Source organism: Phyllopteryx taeniolatus, chromosome 19 (assembly GCF_024500385.1).
Source record: "Phyllopteryx taeniolatus isolate TA_2022b chromosome 19, UOR_Ptae_1.2, whole genome shotgun sequence".
In the NCBI taxonomy this organism is placed as follows: domain Eukaryota; kingdom Metazoa; phylum Chordata; class Actinopteri; order Syngnathiformes; family Syngnathidae; genus Phyllopteryx; species Phyllopteryx taeniolatus.
Window position 1 is genome coordinate 12045790 of NC_084520.1, and position 19103 is coordinate 12064892.

The window sequence follows — 19103 nt, forward strand, 5'->3', positions numbered from 1 at the left end:
TTACAATTAATGAGTGAAATGAATACATATATTTTATTATTTTGACTAATGCTCTTTTTAATCATCCAACAATCAAACAAATATCTGGTAGAATAAAATGTTAGATGTATGTTTATGTATAATGCTTTTTTTTTTTTTTTTTTTTTTTACAAATATTGTTAATTCTATTAATTCCAATAAATCAATTACCAAATTATTGAATGAGATAAATGAGTAAAATAAATAAAACATTGATAAATACATTGTAATTAAGCCACTTTAGGAAAAACAGCTAATTTAATGCCACAAATATGACAATATTAATACTAAAAGTACTATTACAATATAATGTTACAATATAACAATGACTGTAGGGCCGGATTAAAGAATACTTAATCCACTCCTGATCTAAAAGCAGGGCAGCGTGTGGAGAGTGAACAAAGCTAAACCATTTGCCGATGAGATGAGCAAACACCAAAACACTCCAGGAGTCATAATAAGTGGCGCATAATTGTATTTTATTTCAACATATATTAACATCTTTCTTGTTTATATTAAAGACACAGAGTATTTACAAGATTCTACAACAACTCTTGGTGGCATAAAATTGGTTTTGCTTATTGCAATGATTCCCAACCATTATGTGCCATGAGAAATTATCATGTGTGCTGTAGAAAATTGCACTTAATTGGGCTGAAAATTGTTTGTTACTATAAATAATGTATCTTTGTTTGTCTATGCACCTGACATGTAGTGACAGGGAGAACAATTAAATACTCTTCCACTAGATGGCAGAAGATATAATTAACCTGTGTGTCCATCAGTATACCTATTGTGACATTTTTGTTTGGTGGTGATTTTTCCGAAGTAAAATATATGCGTTGACTCAATCAAGTTTGGGAAACACTGACTTCTTGGATCAAGTGGAAGGCTTATCACTCAGATATGTCAACCTTTGTCAATGAACTTGACAATGGTTGTTAACAGTCCATTTGCAGCAAGAAAAGTAGAACAATGATGCTCACGTAAGACGTCATGCATTGCTTTGTGAATAATGTAACAGTCATGTGGCATCATACTGAGTCATGTTGGCTCACAATGACTGTTATGCAGGTTAAGTTTTTTTTACGGTTTTTATTTTTATTTTTTTTTAAATCTGTTACATGTGCGCACCACCTACCGTCTATCTAATCCTGACCTTTTTCTACAATGCAGAGAAGCTCATTCGACAACATGGACATCTAGGCTAATTGCAACCGTCTCGCTCATCCTGCTGTCAAGCATCAGAATTGGAAGGTCAAGGTGAGCCTCTATTGGTTTGTCTCCTGCATGTTGTGACGACGGCATTTGTAACATGTTGCAATTACTGTCACGTAACCGACACTAATCAAATATATATCGCTGACATCGGACCGAAACCCCCTATGTCCAAATTTCGTCAATTTCATTAATTTTTGTACTACTATACTCTTGGTCAAGTCCTTATGTGGGTATGTTATTTTTACAAATTATTTACCAATATCTCTATTTTCTCAACTGCGCAGTGTAGCAGGTGTTCATTTCCAGGAGTGTGTAATTCCTCAACAGTACAACGCACAAGCAAAACAAGGAGGCTTCTATTTGAGAGGAGGCCTTTATTTGTCACGCTATTTCTGGAGCTCATGCAGCTATCAACGTCCTGCCTACACATTCGCCAACAAAATCTGCATGTAGTGCACCCAAGCGAACTTTACTGCTTGGGGGAAATTAACTTGGCAATAGGAAAGGTTATTGCAGCTACCTAGAGGCACCAACAGTTTTTTTATTTTTTTTCCTGAGGGGGGGGGGGGGGGGGGGGCATCTAATTGAGTGGAGGTGTGGATGACTCACATTCATCTATTAGAATGGAGGCCACATTTTGAAGATTTACAGTATTTAAATTTTACAGCTTATCACCACAATTAGCCCTACGTTATTGCAGGTTGTACCTCGTCTCGTTACAATTCACATTTATTACAAAAGCAATTGATGGGATATTTTAATCAGATTTGTTCCATGTACTCCGTGGTTATAAAAGTTTTTTTTCATCACATTGCATTCGTGTATTTCAAGCACCCTTCTGATGAAATAGGTTCTGTTAAAGCCATCTCATATTGCCGCAATGTATCATGGGAGCAAATATACAGGGGACCATTGTATCTCATCAGTTACTTTTGTAATAAATGTTTTAAATTGTGGATAATGAGACTGTGTTCACCCTATGCTATTTTACCTTTATCTCTGCCAATCTTGTCCATTGAAAGAAACCGAACAATTGTTCCCAACGGCTGTGTGTGACTGTGAAGTTGTTTAATTTGGGCTCAATTAGACTTGAGGAGGACAGAAGCCCAACAACAGCAGCAATGTGGCACTGTCGCTATAGCAACAGAGCTGATGGGCCGTCAGCGTGAAAACTTGGGGGTGGGGGGGGGGGGGGGGGATTGTGATGAAAACAACACCGACACAATCATGAGCAGGTCTACGAACAGATAAAAACAAGAACTCGCGTGGCCACGAGCGCACGCTGAAGCATTCACACACTTTTTCTTGTAATTAGACGCGACTGTTTGTTAGCTGATGATTGATCAGCTCGTGGAACAACAGTAGCTGACACAGAGGACACTTCTCCATATAACAAACACCTGGGATCTGCTCAGGGGGGGATGGCCGGGGGTTCATTTGAAGGCCGCGTACAGTGCATACGGAAAGTATCCAACGCGCTTGTTTTCATTTTGTTATGTTACAGCCTTATTCCAAATGGGATATTTTCCGCCCTCCAAATTTCACACAGAAAATAATGTATTCAAACTTAAAAAAAAATAATAATGTGGAAATAAAGTAAAGGACTGTGAATACTCTATGTATGTACACTAGCTGTTTATGTAATGAGCTGTGCGTCTTTGATATACAGTAAGATATTAGCACACTTTTTAATGACGCCTTGCCGAGGCATTGGTTGTGTCAACCTAAATCCATCCCCATAACAGGCCGAATAAAGACTCTGTTGACAGTCGGCACATAAGGAAAATGTAGGATTGAGCCAAGTTGCTACCAAGCAATATCGTAACAGCCGATTCGCAAATCACCCTCAATCGTACATTTTTTCTGTGAACATCACTATAAAACGTTTCATCAAAAGAACGCACCACAGATTAAGAACTGATAGATTAACATGATAGTGGTGTTTCAACCAATTTAGACCTAAATCTCAAGTTACATATACATAGAGTAAACCCCCGCCAGTTTGCAAAATGAAATCAACTGTAAGTGGAAACAAAGCGTTCAGTTTCTACAAACCCAACACTGAGTCACACCGTGGCCAGTAATTCAAATCCGATAAAATACTCAAACAAGAAAAAGTAGCAGCTACTGTGTTAAACAGTAAACAGTATCTCTCGTGATGCATTGAACTGTACATTCCGTCCTATTTAGTTGCTACATACAACGCGTTGACCTGACAGTGACCAAATCCCCTGATTTAGAAAATGAGTACAGCTACATAGTTGAACTACCTGATATTACAGAGCACTTTTTAAAATACCAAATGCATCTACAATATGGAGTGAGATTCCTCTTCCTTTTAGAAACATATTGTGCTTTCGTGTTGGGAGCTCACACATACAAACACACACACACACAAGTAGAAAAGGAAAAAACAAAATATTAAAACACGTTCGCTCCTTATTGTTCACACCTCTGCGCTCATAAAATGTTCCTGTAAATGGAGCTCAGCAGTCCAACAGTCGCAGACAATAGATTTACCGGAATGGATTACTAATAAAATGGGAAGTGATCCACTCAAGTGTCCTGAGGTGATGCACATCTGTGAGACACAAGATAACGTGTCCCGCACAAACTGCTACGTAGATGTCTATTTTATTTGATCTTAAGTGTGGTAATGCACTGGACGAGGAAGTCAAACGTTCAGTGGCCTCTGAGTCATCTGAAGCCTCTGAAGTGATATGAGATACTTAAAAGCAGTGGTTCTGAAACTGGTGTCCCCAATCATATCATTCACACGTGGTAGTTATGTTTAATTGGTTGGCGTTAGGATACTGAGGGGGATCCCTGACCCAAAAGGATTTGGAACCTCTGCTATAAAGTGAACAAATGATGTGGAAGTAATTTCTGTGTAGTGTCTTACTATGTGATCATTAGCACACCACCACAGTGTTTGGCGTGTGCTGCCAAAGTCTGCAGAAGATCTCTGGTCATAACGCTCGCCATCACCATCTGGCTTTTGTTCTTGTTCCCGTCTTGGAGACTGGTGCTCTCCAGCTCCTCTTTGGGGTTAGAAAGGATGGTACATTTCAGGGGCAAAGGCAGGAGGGCGTCTGTGGTATGTACGCCAGGGAGAAGAAGTGCACCCCCCCCCGTGCTGCCGTCTTTGGCCATGAATCCCGGTCCTGGGTCCATGCTACTGACGAATTTCAGTGTGATCTTGAGCTTTTCTGTTAAACTGCCTTTTAAGATGGAGTTTGGAGATGGCGAGCACTTTGCTGTGACTGTGAAAAGCCATCTTGTTACCCCAAGTCTGCGCATGTGTCACTGAAGATGTAGTGGTACAGTTCCCTGACTTCGAGGCAGTGAACGTGGGTACAGTTCAGGGACTGTGTAAATGTGTGTATGAATGGTTGTCTGTCTCTATATGTGCCCTTCGACTGACTGGCGACCAGTCGTGTGATGTAGTCCGTCTTTTGGCTGGAGTCATCTTAGACAGGCTCCAGCTCCTTGACTGACCCTGAACAGATTATGCCTTATATAGAAAACAGATGAATGGAAGTGTGCTCACACAAAGATTTCAGTGTTAGTGGCCATCACCATCTGGCTTTTGTTCTTGTCCAGTCCTGGAGAGTGTTTCTATCCTGCCTCCTCTCTGGGATCAGAGCTGAAGCTCTATTAGAGGCGATCTGGACAAGAGCAGGAGGTTCCAGTAGGCGTGGAATGCTCTGGTTGTCTGTGGGTGGTGCATCAGAAAGAAGACGTGTATGAAGATGAAGTGCAGTTGCCAGTGCACACCCCCGAGCTGGACCGTTCGCCTCTCTTGGCGTGGTAAGACGCTTTCTCAGCCGTCTTTGGCCATGAATCCCAAACCTAAAAGGCCTTTTAGCCAGGTCCAGGCTGCTGATGGATGAAGTTTATTTCCAGTGTGATCTGAGATTTTCTCTTAAACTCCCTTAAGATGGACTTTGAATATAGAGAGCACTTTGCTATGACAGTGAAAAGTCAGCTAGTTATACACAGATTTCAATGGCAGTGGCTATCACCATCTGGCTTTTGTTCTTGTCCCGTCCTGGAGGCTGCTGCTGTCCAGCCTCCTCTCTGGGGTCAGAGAGGACACTCCGTTTGAGGGGAGCTGGGCGAAGGCAGGAGGTTCCAGGAGGCGTGGAAGGCTCTGGATGTCTGTGGGAGGTGCGTGAGGAGGAAGAAGTGGATGAGGATGAAGTGCAGTTGCCAGTGCACACCCCCGAGCTGGAACGTTCGCCTCTCTTGGCGCGGTAGGACGCTCTGCGCCTGAGCTCACTCACCAGGTCGTATTTGACAAAGCAGAAGACGTCCTTGACCCCGCAACGTTTTTCCGGCTCTGCGGCCAGGAGCCTTTGGAACATTCGCAGGGCGTCGTCAGTGAATCGGCGCCACTGAGACGGATATGTTCCCACGGGACATCCAGCTTTCTGCCAGCGTCGAAACTCCTCATAGAAGGCGTCGGTTAGCAATGCGGCCTCCCAGGGGAAGTTACCTGTGAGCATGCAGAAGACCAGAACTCCAAAAGCCCACACGTCTAGACTGGTGGTGACCAGGAAGCCCTCGGTGCGGCTGGCCCGGCACACCTCCGGAGCCGTGTAGGGGATGGTTCCGCTCACCCTTTTCACGCGGCAGCCCACCCGCCGGGTCATGCCGAAGTCCGCCAGCTTGATGCGGCGACACTCGCGGTCGAACAGCAGTACGTTTTCTGGCTTGACGTCCCGGTGCACCAAGTTTTTGCTGTGCATGAAATCCAGGGCCAGGCCAAGTTGTTGCATGCAGCGTTTGACCATTTCTTCTGGCAGGCCCATCTGAGAGGAAGACAAAGATGAGCAGATGTAGTATGTTATGATGGAATTTGAGTTTTATAATGGAGAAATGGGCCAGGTCATTTGTAGATTAGGTTAAAAAAATGTGTATGTAAAATTATTCATTTTAAAAATAAAGTTCTTAACGGTCATATTTTAATTTGACATATTTAAGATGAGTCAATGATGAGGGTTTTGTTGAACATTTCACAGAAATTGTTTTCAAAGAGGTATTAAAATAGTCTGTGTTAATTTTACATAAAGCCCTTGATTTTACTCAAATATATGTTAGAAGCTTTGGCCTTAAGTAAAAAAAAATTATTAATTGAGATTCATTGATTAGTAAATTAACCTCAATTAATATTAATTAATCACAGAAAATTGTGTGATTAATTAGTGTCGATGTAGATTTTTTTTCCATTTTCCTTTATTCATGATCGTTATATTATGTATATTGTACACTTTATTTATATTACATTTAATTAAATAAATTGATTACTTTTTTTTAATTAACCGATTTTAGGAAAAAAATCTAAATAATGCTACAAGTAAAATATTTTGTTTTAATAAGACATTAATTCATGCTCATTTTAAATGTATTGTTTTTTAAACAATTTAAAATTGATGACATATCTTGGTGACCAATTTATAAAATATATTTTTTTTAGCAATATATGTAAAATTGTTCAAAATCAATTAAGAAATGAATGCATTAAATAAATGGATAAGAAATAGAGTACAAATTGAATAAATACATTTGAATTAACTGACTTTTTTCTCTTTGGGAAGGAGGTGACCTTTCAGTTAATGCAGCAAATATTACAGGACTCTTGATGATGTAAATACTTGGTGGGCCAGATGTAGGGGCTATAGTTTGGTGTAGATTAGAAAATGAAACACAGTGTAAGAAGATTCCAGTTCAGGAGTCTCAATACTTTTGTCCAAATAATGTTTTTCACTGTATTGTTAAAAGCAGAAAATAAATGAAAGTTCAGGGGGAACACTGATTTTCTCCAATAAGAAAAAGTGAAGTAAACGTTTCTAGGCTTGTGTTCGTCTGCAATCGCAATTTTAATTAGAAAGCCAAGCGAAAAAGTTCTAAAGCAAATTCAGAGCTGCTCTCATAGTGATAGAACTGAGAAAAGCCTCCAGCCCCAGGAGAGCTTGTTAAAAGTGCACCGTCTGAATGTGATTGGAGCAGCTGTGTCGGCGTGAAGACGATGATTGGTGGAGACAAGCATGATGGCGCTACCTGTGGGGGAATGATGTCGAAAAGGTCCCCGGCGGGAGCGTATTCTTGTCCAAATACGTAGCAGTCCTCCGTCTCAAAGAGCACGTCCAAGACTTTGATGATGAACGGGCTGGAGCTAAGGGAACCTGTAAGACTGTACTCCCGCAGGAAACTCTTGAGCTTGGTCTTGTTTTTAGTAACAAATTTCAGCGCCATTTTAGTGCCTGAAAACATCAGACAGAAATGAACACAATAAAATGTGTTCATAGACCGCACAAAAAGTGAGTGTTGGATGGACTCACCTTGGCTTCTGTGCGCCACCAGGTCCACTTTTCCATATGTGCCTTTCCCCAGCTCTCGAATCTGCTCAAATTGTTTGGCTACATCTGCAGCAGAAAGCGAGGTGATGGCCAGGGCTTGCATGTCCTCCACAGGCACCCCGACTTCACCGGGGGCCATTTTGGATGTGGGAGAGCCCCCGCCGCTGCCCACCCGTCCTGGCCCCGTTGGAGAAAGGGACAGGCTGGCCTTGACGCTATGCGGCAGACTAATGGAAAAGAAAGGAAAACGTTGCTCAGAGTCATTGTGAACTTACAGTGGCAGTGTGGTATCTTTTGTCTTTATCCTTTTATCAGTCTTTTGTCTTTTATAGAAATGTTTGAATACATAAATGTGTGTGTTTTTTTTAAAATATGAGTATCCTGGATTCTAAGATAATCAGATGAACTCCAGTTGAAGCTCAAGGAGTGTTGGACCAAGGGGAGTGTTGACACCATTGAAAAAGAAAAAATAGACATTAAAGAGTCACTTAGAGGACACCGACAACAGCAAGTGCCCAACACATCGCTAGGCATTAGTCCATACTCAGGACACCATCTCATTCACTGCCAGCCTTCCCAGTTAACATGAATATTTGACTTCTAAAGCCGTCAATGGCAGTGAATGTGTTTTAAGGAAGTACCATAAGTTTCACCGAATACGATCAGTTCTATGACACGATCTTAAATCAGCCTATCCAAGATTGACCAATCAGAAAGGGGGTTGTCACAAATTTCCACATATAAGCCCATGCTTTGCTCATTGTAAGACAGTCTCTCTGAGGAGATGCTCAGGAAGGCTGCCTTTGTGGGATAAATTCATTTTCCTGTTAAGACTTTGATTTGACATGTTGCCTGCTTCTGGTCCTGCCAACTCGCTTTTCAGCGATTTTCCTGACATCAGTACTTTGACTTACAAGTTGAATTTGTTCCATGACCACCCTCATAAATCAAATCAGTCATATCTCAAATCAACTATCCCCATTGAAATGAATGGAAGCACATGAATCCATTCCAGCCCCCCCCCACCCCCCCCAAAACTACCTTTTTTTTTTTTTGGTAACGGTTTTTCAACAAGTAAAATAGCACTATACAATAATAACACAATTAAATAAAATGCAAAGAATTAAACCGTTTTTGCAACATTTTTTTTCATCCATTTATCCATTTTCTAAACCGCTTATCCTCACTTTTTCATTTCACTTTAATAGAATTTTTTTTCACTTCAGAATGTACAAGCCCATTTTTCCAAATGAAAATTCCTCTGCTTGGCCTTCAAAACCCAAATCCTTATCTAGTAAATTGTTTGAAACCTTTTGTGACATCATAGTAGACAATTTATTCTTTCTTAAAGCTCACATTTATCTTTTGGCTGTAGTTTTTACTGTTTTATTTAGATATGATGCATGATGACTGTTTTTATAATTATTTTATAGTTTTTATTATTGCTATATCTTTTCTAAGTGCAACATGAAGGTTATTTATTAAAATTAAAAAAAACATTAATAATAATAATTTTGCATCATTGTTTTTCTTGCTGGGAGGAATTCATTGCTTTTCATTTTCCATGCTGACCACCCACTTAAGTCACCTAATAAAACTTCTTGCTGGATAATAGGCTGCTGCTAATTGTTCTCAAGTATTTGTTTGCACTTCTCTATATGATCTTGTTTTCATTATATGACCCAAAGGAGGACTAAATCATTTTTTTTTTTTTTTTTTTTACAGACTGTCATTACCATAGAATTCATTTCTGAGAAGAGTATGCGCAAAGGGAAGAGCCCTGAGTCCATGCATTGCACATCACTCCGTGGAGCTTTCCGATGCAGCCACGAGAATGACTGGTCTCACAGCACTTACTGGCACACGCTGATGGGAAAATCAATAGGAGCAGGTAAAAGAGCCAACGAATGGAAACGGTTTCGAGGTGGATTCCGGTAAAATATGCCACGTGCGTTCTGGGAAACAAAACATCATCACCTGTTGCTTTTACAGCACATTTGGGTTTAGTTCTACAAGTGTAATACGCACTGGCCGCTCATTAAAATCGAGTGAGGTTTGGTTTGGGTGTAACAGTAAACTGGGAAAAGGATGCATCAGTTTAAATGGGGGGAAAAAAATCCAGCGTAATCATCCCTCCAATCATGTGCAGCACACGCACACACTACACACACACACTAATAGATATAAAATCACTAGGAGCAATTTTGTTGACGGCCTGTTTCACTCGACAGTCAAAGCCAACAGATAAGCTTGTTTTTCCTTTCGCATTTACACTACCTCTCCTCAGAGCAAAAGTGAGAGGTTTGGTTAATTTTTTTTTTCTCCATTTGGAGCTGCCTAAATTTCCCAGCATAATACTACTAATACTAATGATAATAGTAATGGCATACACGCCAGCATCCTCGCATTTCCGGCACATTTTAAAAAAATGTTCAAGTCTTCAAAAGCAGTTTTGCTAATGCTTAATCAGTGGACACGTGAAAACAACATAAAATAATTAAAATATTTTTGGCAAAATCCACATAAAAGCGTGAATTTCTTTCAGCGAATACCTTTAATTGTGTTTGACGGAAAAATTCTGAACAGGTAAGTAGGTGATTATTTGCGAGCATTTGCTGTCAAAATGAATCTCCTGTTACAAAGATGAGGCTCAGACAATACTTTTGATTACAATAGTGACATGCATTTATCCTAAAATAACTCACATATAACAAAACAATAGCTGAGAGATTTGCTGCTTGACAACCTCAACCTTTTAAGTGTTTTAGCATCATAATTTGGGGTACAGTATATTTAGGGTTTAAACTATCGATATTTCACGTGCCCGCTATATCACAGATTTTTCAGTGATCATTTTTGCTGGTTTTTTACAGTATACAGGCAAGTCTGAATTTAGAGTTGCGAGCCTTCGATGTAGTACCATGTTGTACTGCTACATGCTTGGGGAGCTGTACTGGAATATGCACAGCGTAATTAAGACCAAGAACAAGAGGCGGAGAAGGTCCCCAAACTAAACTGCAGTAATAGCTGTTGTTCCCACAGGGCAGAGAAAATATATACCTCGTTGTATGTTCTGTTTTATGGATTGCCGTTCCGTGTGTATTTACGTACAAATTATTTGAAGCTTTACAGTATAATAACCGTAACTGCATGCGTTTCGCATGATATGTTAGCACTGTATTACGTTTGCAAGACTGAGCTTCCCGTCTGTCCTGTTTAAATATTTAACCATAAAACCATGCCCAAGAGTGGTCTACATGGAACACGGTAAGGTCTTTTCGGACTCCCTGAAGACAACACACTGTCGAGTGGGCACAGCCGGCATGAGTAGGCAACAGGATTCACAGTGTCTTACATAATTATCTCCAGGCTCAAATCAAGACACGTGATCAGTGGAGATACGAGCACGTATGGAATACACAGGGCGCGCTTTCTATTTTCTGCGGCAATGTTTATTTTCTTCCTGCACTGGAAGACGGAGAAGCCAAGAACAAGCTTTGCAAATTGTCACATCCTGCCGCACTCGCCCTGCAGCTATATTTATCGAGCTCTGCCCACAAGATATGAAGCTTCTTAGAAAACTTCTTGTACGAGCTCTTCATGGTTATACATACAGTACTGTATATGTATATGTATATGTATATGTATATACACTAGAGGTTGAACAACTACAGTTTTTTTTTTTTCAGTTGACTATAATGTCGACTAATTGATGATATCAGTCGTGGATTTTTGTTTTTAGGACAGCAGAAGCTGTTTAATGCCACTCCCCGTTGAAGTTTACTGTCAAACTAAACATAAAACAAAGAGAATTACATGTGTACTTCAAACCACCACATAGCTTTTTGCCTTAGGAAAATCCGCTGAGTTTAATGCGAGCGAACATTGCGAAACGCCTTCGTCAAGCTAACGGTTGGGCTCGATAGTCGCGGTTTTAAAAAGATTTTAAGCAGCGCATATTTGAATACAAACACAGATAATATAACAATATTGACAACCATATATTTTTATCCTCTCCAAAAAATGAGTAAAACAGCATCTGACTGACTCACACACAGTAGTAGTAAAAGAAGAAATCCTTTTCTTCTTCGTTTGTGCCTGCATGAATGGATTATACTGCCTCCTGGTGGCCAAAGCGGGCACACCAGCTAGAGCAGTACAATTGAACTGTTTAATTCTTTACATTCTATATAATTATCTTATTACTCTGTTTTTATAAAGTACATTATTTTAGAGGCATTTTAATTTTTTTTCCGAATTAAAAACAAACACAAAATGTTTTTGGGGGCTGGGGGAGCCTGGATCAGATAAATGGAATTTCCATTCATTTCAATGAGGAAAGAGGATTTAAGACATGAGTATCTTGAGTTACAAGTGTGCTCACGGAACAAATTAAATTCGCATCTCAAGGCACCACTTTAACAACAAATGATTCAAACCATTAGGCTGAATGTAATTATGGTAATTAGTGGGAGCCCTGTGCATGTTTTTCTCTTCAATGAGCCGGTGCACTTTTGCTATTCGCAGCAGATCTTGGTTCCTAACCCATGAATACTGAGGGTTCACTGTACTTGTTTACTCTCTCCAGAACATTCACTCCAGCATAGCATATAATCACATTACAGTACTTAGTTTCCCACCAAGACAAAAACCCAGCCAGCCCCCCCCCTTCCTTTCTAAAACTGGATTAACAGTGCCGATATGCGACGTGCGCAGCTGTGATGACGTCGTAGGTGTGATCCACAAACCGCAGTATTGTGCCCGGAAGGTACTTGAGGGAAGTTATGTGCTTTTCTGGCAGGATGATGTGATTATTTGGGAGACTCAGAGGGTCCGGAGTGTGACCGTGTGTGATGCCATGCTACATAGAATGGGGCCCTTGTCTTCCACGAGCAGCTGTGATCAGTGTCGGCCCAAATCAGAAGCCAACTAAGCACCTGTTTAGGGCCTAATTGGATTCAAGTAGTTAATTTAGATTTATTTATTTTATTTTATTTTTTTACTAAAGCTTTTGATGACCTAATTATTCAATTTAACAATTGTTTTCGAAGCTTTATTGCCACCGTGTTTTAGATCCCTCTGTTCAGTTACATCATTATAAGTATTGACATTTTTTTGTGTATTCTATTTGATACAGTGGTGCCTTGAGATATGAGTTTAATTCATTCCCTGACCACACTCGTAACGCCAAGCACTTGTATCTCAAATCACCTTTCCCCATTGAAAGAAATAGAAATGCTATTGATCCGTTCCAGCCTCCCCACAAAAAAAAACACAACAAAAAACATTGAACCATGTTAAGAATAATTGCACTCTTTAAAATAATACTTTATAAAAACATACAGTCTTGACATAATTAAATAGAATGTAATGGCTAATATCAATGGCCAATGTGCTGCTCCTTCTGCTGTGTGCACCATGGCCACCTGGGGGCAGTATATTACAAACATGCAGATATACAAATAGCCGGTCCTCAGCAAACCGCAGTAATATTAGTCATTCTTCGAAGAGAATAAAGAATATATGCCTATATAACACTGTGACAGCGATGCTATTTGTTAGCCCAGCTATAGCGTTTGCATTGTTTCTTAGCATTAAGCCAAAGGAACTTCTCCAAAGCGAAACTATGTGGTGTTTTTTATTGCACAATGTGTAGTTGTCTTTTATTTTATATTTAGTTTGACAGTAAACTTTAACGGGGAGTGGTAATAAACACCTTGAAGCCTTGTTTTGAAGGTGTTCACTATTTGTGAAACTTCTGCTTGTTGTGAAGTGACATCAGTTGAATTAACTGGCATCATACCATCAAGAAAACTGCCGAATGATGGCACGTACCTCGAAAAACAGGTCAGTCACGTCACTCATATCTCAAGGCACCACTTTACTCTGTTTTGTACATTTTAAGGGATTCTCAGAGAGCTAAGTGATTTCATTTGTTATTGCACTTTATTGTTGTTCTTGCTCTACAAATGTGCAGTTGAAGTTTTTTTTTTTAAACAAAAAAATATTTGAGCAGATGACACTTTTGTAGTAAATGCATAAATGTAGTGGTTTATTTTTGTTCCTTTTATTGGTGCTAGATAATATTCACTGTCCCACTTAATGCTGTATCACTTGGAATGTTGTCTTAATCAACCCCAGTTCACACTTAGTGTATTTTTTTTTTCCATTACTGCTCACTTCGTGTCCTCTCAGGTGGCTAAAGATGCCGCAGCCGCACCACATACAGATGAGCTCCAGGCACAGTTTGCCGTCTGTGGGTTATTAAATCCAGTCCCACTCATTCAAAATAATCTCTAAGCAGTTTAAAGCAGCTCACGGACTTGTTATACGTGAGGCATGTTTTGATCCTCTCGACAAATTCTTTATCCCACAACATCCCTAATAAACACGTGAAAACAAATCTCATAATAACTCTATTTGAAAGCAAGTAGTCTTTATTCCTGAAAAGTTTAGTGCGGAAAATAAGGACATCGTCATATGGGATTCTGTTTTTTACACAAACAGCCTTTTTTGTCCAATTATTCAGTTCTAACCAACAGATTCAAACCATTCCAACTTCAAAATGTTTCGCAAATTCAGTACATATGCGGAATTATGTATCACATTTTTTGGTATTCCACACTTTTCCATTCCAAAATTAACAAATAAACGCTGAAATCTTGCATACTGTATGTGTCTTCTCCTTTCACATTTCTCAATTGATCCAAATTCAATTCTCACGTTCTACATTTCAACAATTCCACAAAACCTTAGTTCAGCATCAGCTTTTCAGCATGCACATGCGATTGCTGCAGTAATGCCGTGGTGTAGGACTGCACTGTGATGCTGACAGGTGTTTCTAATATTTTGGTTCAGCTATACATGGTAAACTGTAAGAGTGCAATTACTTCCACTAAACTTGGTATAGCAATAACTGCCTTGACAAACCTTTGAATAAAAAAAATAGAGCATACATTACATTTTAGATGTTGAAGATATTAAAATGAGGGTATTAACGATGATGCGGCACCCTTTCATGTAAAACAAGTGTATTTGAATATTCAGCAAAAAACATCAGTGTATCTAAAGTGGGTCAAGGGATCAGAGTCAGCAGCTTTACACTGTTTACCGATTTTATAGTGCAGTCATTGTCCTTCTTGTTTATTCCTGAAAACAAACAAGAGACTCAGGGAAAAAAAGAAGTAAATAGATTTCGCCTCAGTCTTCCTCTTTACACTAATGGACAACTTGTTTTTGGTGCGATGAGTCATCATTGGGGATGACTGAGCTCATGAATTGCCTTGTCTCCTGTTCCCCATTTGAATGAGTTCCAGTTAACTATGGGGAAACACACCTTCACTTGAGTTGCTCTACAAATTACAGCTTCCAAAATGGTCTGACTCGCACTGCACTGGGAATGAAGGATCTAATGTTTAACAGCATTAGCAGAGGTGGCAAAAGAACCCACACACTGTACTTAAAGTCCCTGTTAGATGAAAATATGTCTTCTGAATTTCAAACACCACAAAGAAGAGTGTTGTTAACAGCTCTGCCAAATTTGAATGATGAAAAATTGTCAAGTATGCAAAAAGTGTGAAAAATCCAAACAGCGCACAACATAGTTTCCCTGTTTTGTCAATTAAAAAAAAAACTAAGGTTTTACGAATGTTTGGACTGACTAACAAAAATAGGCTAAATTAGCTAATAAAAACAACAACAACAAAATACACCTTACATGTATGTGTTTTTTTTTTTTTTTTTTTTAGACGGAGAATTTTTGAGCAAATGCAGGGAGTAAAAGTAAAAAGTCATCCGAAAAAAACTTTCATGTAAAGCACAAGTAGATAAAAAAATCGACTTCAGTATAGTAATGAAGTATTTGTACTTGGTTAGTTCCCACCACTGAGCACGAGTGTGCACTTTGTCTGTGAGTGAAAGCCTAGGTCTCCTCTCAAGCAAACAAATACATTTAAAAAAATACACAAATCACTTTGTTAAGTAGCACACGAAATATTGTCAAAACCTCCCGCTGATGTCTGCAGGACCTACATATTTGAGTGTATCCTTTCCTTGACTTGTCTCACCTCTCTGTGCTTCCAATCATCCCTTCTCTCCAAACCCCCCACAGAGCGACCTTGTTGAAAGGCGGCTGTGTTGGCGTCCTGCTGGGATTGCCAAAGATCCAGAAATGCGGAAAACCAAGGTTACATTGATCCAATAAATGAGCCAAGTATGAAGTGAGGCTGTTGTCAAATGTCATAGGTTGACTGCAAATGGGACCCAACCAGGAGAGTAATTAAACCCAACCACTGATAACAGATCTAATCCACATTCATTAGTGGCTGCAATTAGACTGCAGCACATCTGACTATAAACACCAATCATAATCAGCTCACATCATCATTGCAATTATGTCATGCAGAAATACTTAAATTGTGACATTCTACTTCAATCATCTCCTTCTTCCACATTTTTCAACTGATGCGCAGCAAATTCCCACATTTTCCAATCTTCCACTTTGTCCACAATAACATTCCCAAATTAATGCAGGCGTTTTATACATTTATCTCTATATTACACGTTTCTTGACCGATTATTAACTGTTCAGCTCATTCAGGACATCTACGGAACTATTTATCACATTTGCAAAATTTCCACTTTTTCTCAATTAAAAAAAACTGACCATAAACACCACTCATAACAAGCTCAAATCATCATTGCCATGACATTATGTAGAATTCCTTAAGTGGTGGCACATTACTTCAGTAAGATGACAAAGGAACATACTGTACCAACCCCCCCGCCCCCTAGACCCCACCGATATAATCTAATAGATTCAACTTCCACAAGGGAGGTTTGATGTGAGCGGGTGTGTGTGAATGGGGGAATCCAATGAGAGAGACGAGCATCCCTTCCTTTGTGCCACATGCTTTGATGTCAAATACATGGCGGGGGGTTGACGAGGGGGGGGTTTCATATGAGAGCTGCAGAAATTGGGTCTGGGGGGCGGGGGGGGGGGGGGGGGGGGGGGAGTGCTTGGGGGTTTGTCTAATGGAGGAGCGATTTCACCCTCCACATCCAGGCAAACTAACAGCACTGTACATAATGATAATGAGATTCACTAGGATAATATAAAATCCCCCATCCCCCGCCGTCTCATTATTAAGTATTTGACTTAATTGCATGATGTATGTGCAAGTGTATACAACACTGAGCAGACACAAAAGAGCAGTCTCCAAGCATTAAACAGCCCAGAAAAAGCAGCTCTAATTGGAAAACGGTGCAAGGAAAGCACACATAAATTGAGCATAATAAAACCATTTATAAGAGTACACTGAAAGCCTGCATGGGGTATTGATTGGCAAGGCTCATAATGATATTATATTAGACAGCTGTTTCCTCCCAGATGGTGGCAGGTTGCTGCAAAACCTGTTTCTCTTCTTCAATGACACAGATGTTTGCAGACTTTGAAGGAAATTATACACTCTTGCACAATGTACTGTACTAAAAAAAATAGTGATATGATGTGTTTCCTTTATGGTAGTCTAAGAGTATTATTATTATATTTCCCTTATCATCTTCCATTTTAGACTATGGTAGCTGTGGAAAAGCAGTAGATTTTACACAAAGTTGTAAAAGCTCTACAGTGCAGTTCTTTTTATCCAATGCTGAACTGTATACTTTTTGTTAACCCTGTTTAAAAATCATTTCATGGGATTTCCTCTGAAGTAACGAGCAGATGTAATGTGTTTATGAATTTATGAAGGGGAACCACTTTCATTGTCGATGTGTTTTGTTTTTAAGAACAGAAGAGGATTTGTAGATTGATGTGATGAGTAAAATGCATACATTTTTTCCTTACAGTTTCAGTTACAACGGTTTGTCACCTTTACTGATTACGACGGAGCCATCCTTGTTTCCCTAACACAATGTTGGTGACAAAAGCATAAGAAGCATTTCCACTTTCCGCTCTTTATTTGACTTGATTCTGTTTGGAACGCTAGTCCATCCATGTCATATATTGTATATTGTACACAAGTGCATAGAGGTATGATAACTGAACAACCACAGAAGTAATCTCAAACAAATGGGAGGAAGTGAAGAAAAATACACAAATAATATGGGTCTCCTGGTGGGTATAAAGAATAATTGGTTTCACTGCTTATTATTGCGCACAATATTAGCTTCATAAACACAATATACCATACTGTATATCCAACTACACAACAATAATGAGTATTTAGGCAATGCCCTCACCTGCTGGGGACTTGTCTCTCTCCTCCATGGTCCTGCATTCTTTGGACAGCACTGTCCCTTTGGAGACTGCAAGAACACTGCAGCACACAGGTAAAAAAAGAAAATCCTAAGAATCTGCTGCAGTTCCTTCTCAAAGCACAAAGCTTGACTTGATGAAAAGCGCTGATGTTCTCGTTCAGTTGACTCTCATCCTGTTCCTTGAGAGGCTTTGAGACTACTTGGCTGGAGGCGGATGCAGTGATCGCATCATGACGGGTGCTGAGGTGTGCAAGCTTGGATCATCTCTGCTGGAAGAAGGCTTGGGGGGGACGGGGTAAGGTTTGTTGTTCATCTTTCACTCCTCCAGTGGTCCTGCATGACCCACTTCAGTCCCAGTCATTCACAAACACAAAGAAGCCAGAAGAAGCCTGCACATCCAGCGTACGTTCCACTCCCACTCAGCTCTTGTGTCCGGGGGATGAGAAAGAGGGCTGCGAGGTTGAAATGTGGTGCAGGGTGATGGTGATGGTTTGTGGCTCAGATGTTGCTCATGTGCTGGTCTCCACTACTCAGCTCTCTTCATTGTTTGCCGTCTGCACTGCTCACATGCCCAGGGTCCTAGTGCCTTCCACAAATTGAAACCACTATTACAGTGGTTTTCGGCACTGGTAGTGTACTGCTGTGTTCCAACCTTTATTGAGCCATTTATTATTAGAAAAATCTCACTGGCACCAGACAAAAATGTCACAAAATGATTTAAACTGAAATAATGACGCCGCAATGTACTCAAAAATTTAAACCCTATAGAGCATGCATTTTAAACAGTATTGAAATAATGATCTCAATTTACTCACAAATGTATATAGTGAAAAATCTGGGTCTGGGTAGTTGAATACGAAGCTATTAGTTGGCTGTAAGAAGGGCAACAGGTGGATACACAGGTTAATTGTAACTTCTCCATCTAGTAGAAGTGCATTTACTGGTTCAGCCTGTCACTATATGTTGCTAGCATACTGTAGATAGATGAACAACGATACATTATTCTCTAAGTCTCAACTCACTTTTACATTCCTAAAATATACTGTATTTATTAAATCTTATTGTTTTAATTGATTTAATACTTATTACATTGTATATGTAATGTTATTTTTTATTTCAATACAATTAATTTAAGGATGACTGTTCCTAATATATATTGTATTTATTTCTGATTTTAAATGAACATTTCTTTTAATTAATCAATTTGATAGTACTTTTTTATGATGGAACTTACAATGGGACTGT

At 39.6% G+C, this 19103-nt stretch overlaps 2 protein-coding genes across 3 annotated transcripts in view; one reads left to right on the forward strand and one right to left on the reverse strand.

Moving 5' to 3' along the window:
• The window catches only part of LOC133469229 (retinol dehydrogenase 13-like), a 50363-nt gene that overhangs the window by 22694 nt on the left and 8566 nt on the right, over window positions 1-19103 (forward strand). The window contains exons 4-5 of the mRNA XM_061756033.1: window positions 1195-1281; window positions 9327-9492. The gene's annotated coding sequence lies outside the window, so the exon portion shown is untranslated. The remainder of the gene's footprint in view (window positions 1-1194; window positions 1282-9326; window positions 9493-19103) is intronic.
• sbk1 (SH3 domain binding kinase 1) lies at window positions 477-18859 on the reverse strand. 2 transcript variants are annotated; one of them, XM_061756032.1, is made up of 4 exons: window positions 17841-18859; window positions 7584-7828; window positions 7303-7505; window positions 477-6053 (listed from the first exon to the last, which is right to left on the reverse strand). In XM_061756032.1, the coding sequence occupies exons 1-4, from the start codon at window positions 17876-17878 to the stop codon at window positions 5232-5234; spliced, it is 1308 nt and encodes a 435-aa protein (XP_061612016.1). In that variant the 5' UTR covers window positions 17879-18859; the 3' UTR covers window positions 477-5231. The 2 variants fall into 2 exon arrangements, with proteins under 2 accessions (XP_061612016.1, XP_061612015.1); XM_061756031.1 differs by having other exon boundaries at window positions 7303-7828.

Excerpts from the sequence above, each read along its gene's own strand:
- sbk1 (XM_061756031.1), bottom strand. The coding sequence starts at position 17,878 with ATGCAGGACCATGGAGGAGAGAGACAAGTCCCCAGCAG. Across the intron at positions 7,829-17,840 it reads GAGAGACAAGTCCCCAGCAG|TCTGCCGCATAGCGTCAAGG; the intron begins GTGAGGGCATTG and ends CTTTTCCATTAG. Across the intron at positions 6,054-7,302 it reads TCGACATCATTCCCCCACAG|ATGGGCCTGCCAGAAGAAAT; the intron begins GTAGCGCCATCA and ends TCTTCCTCTCAG.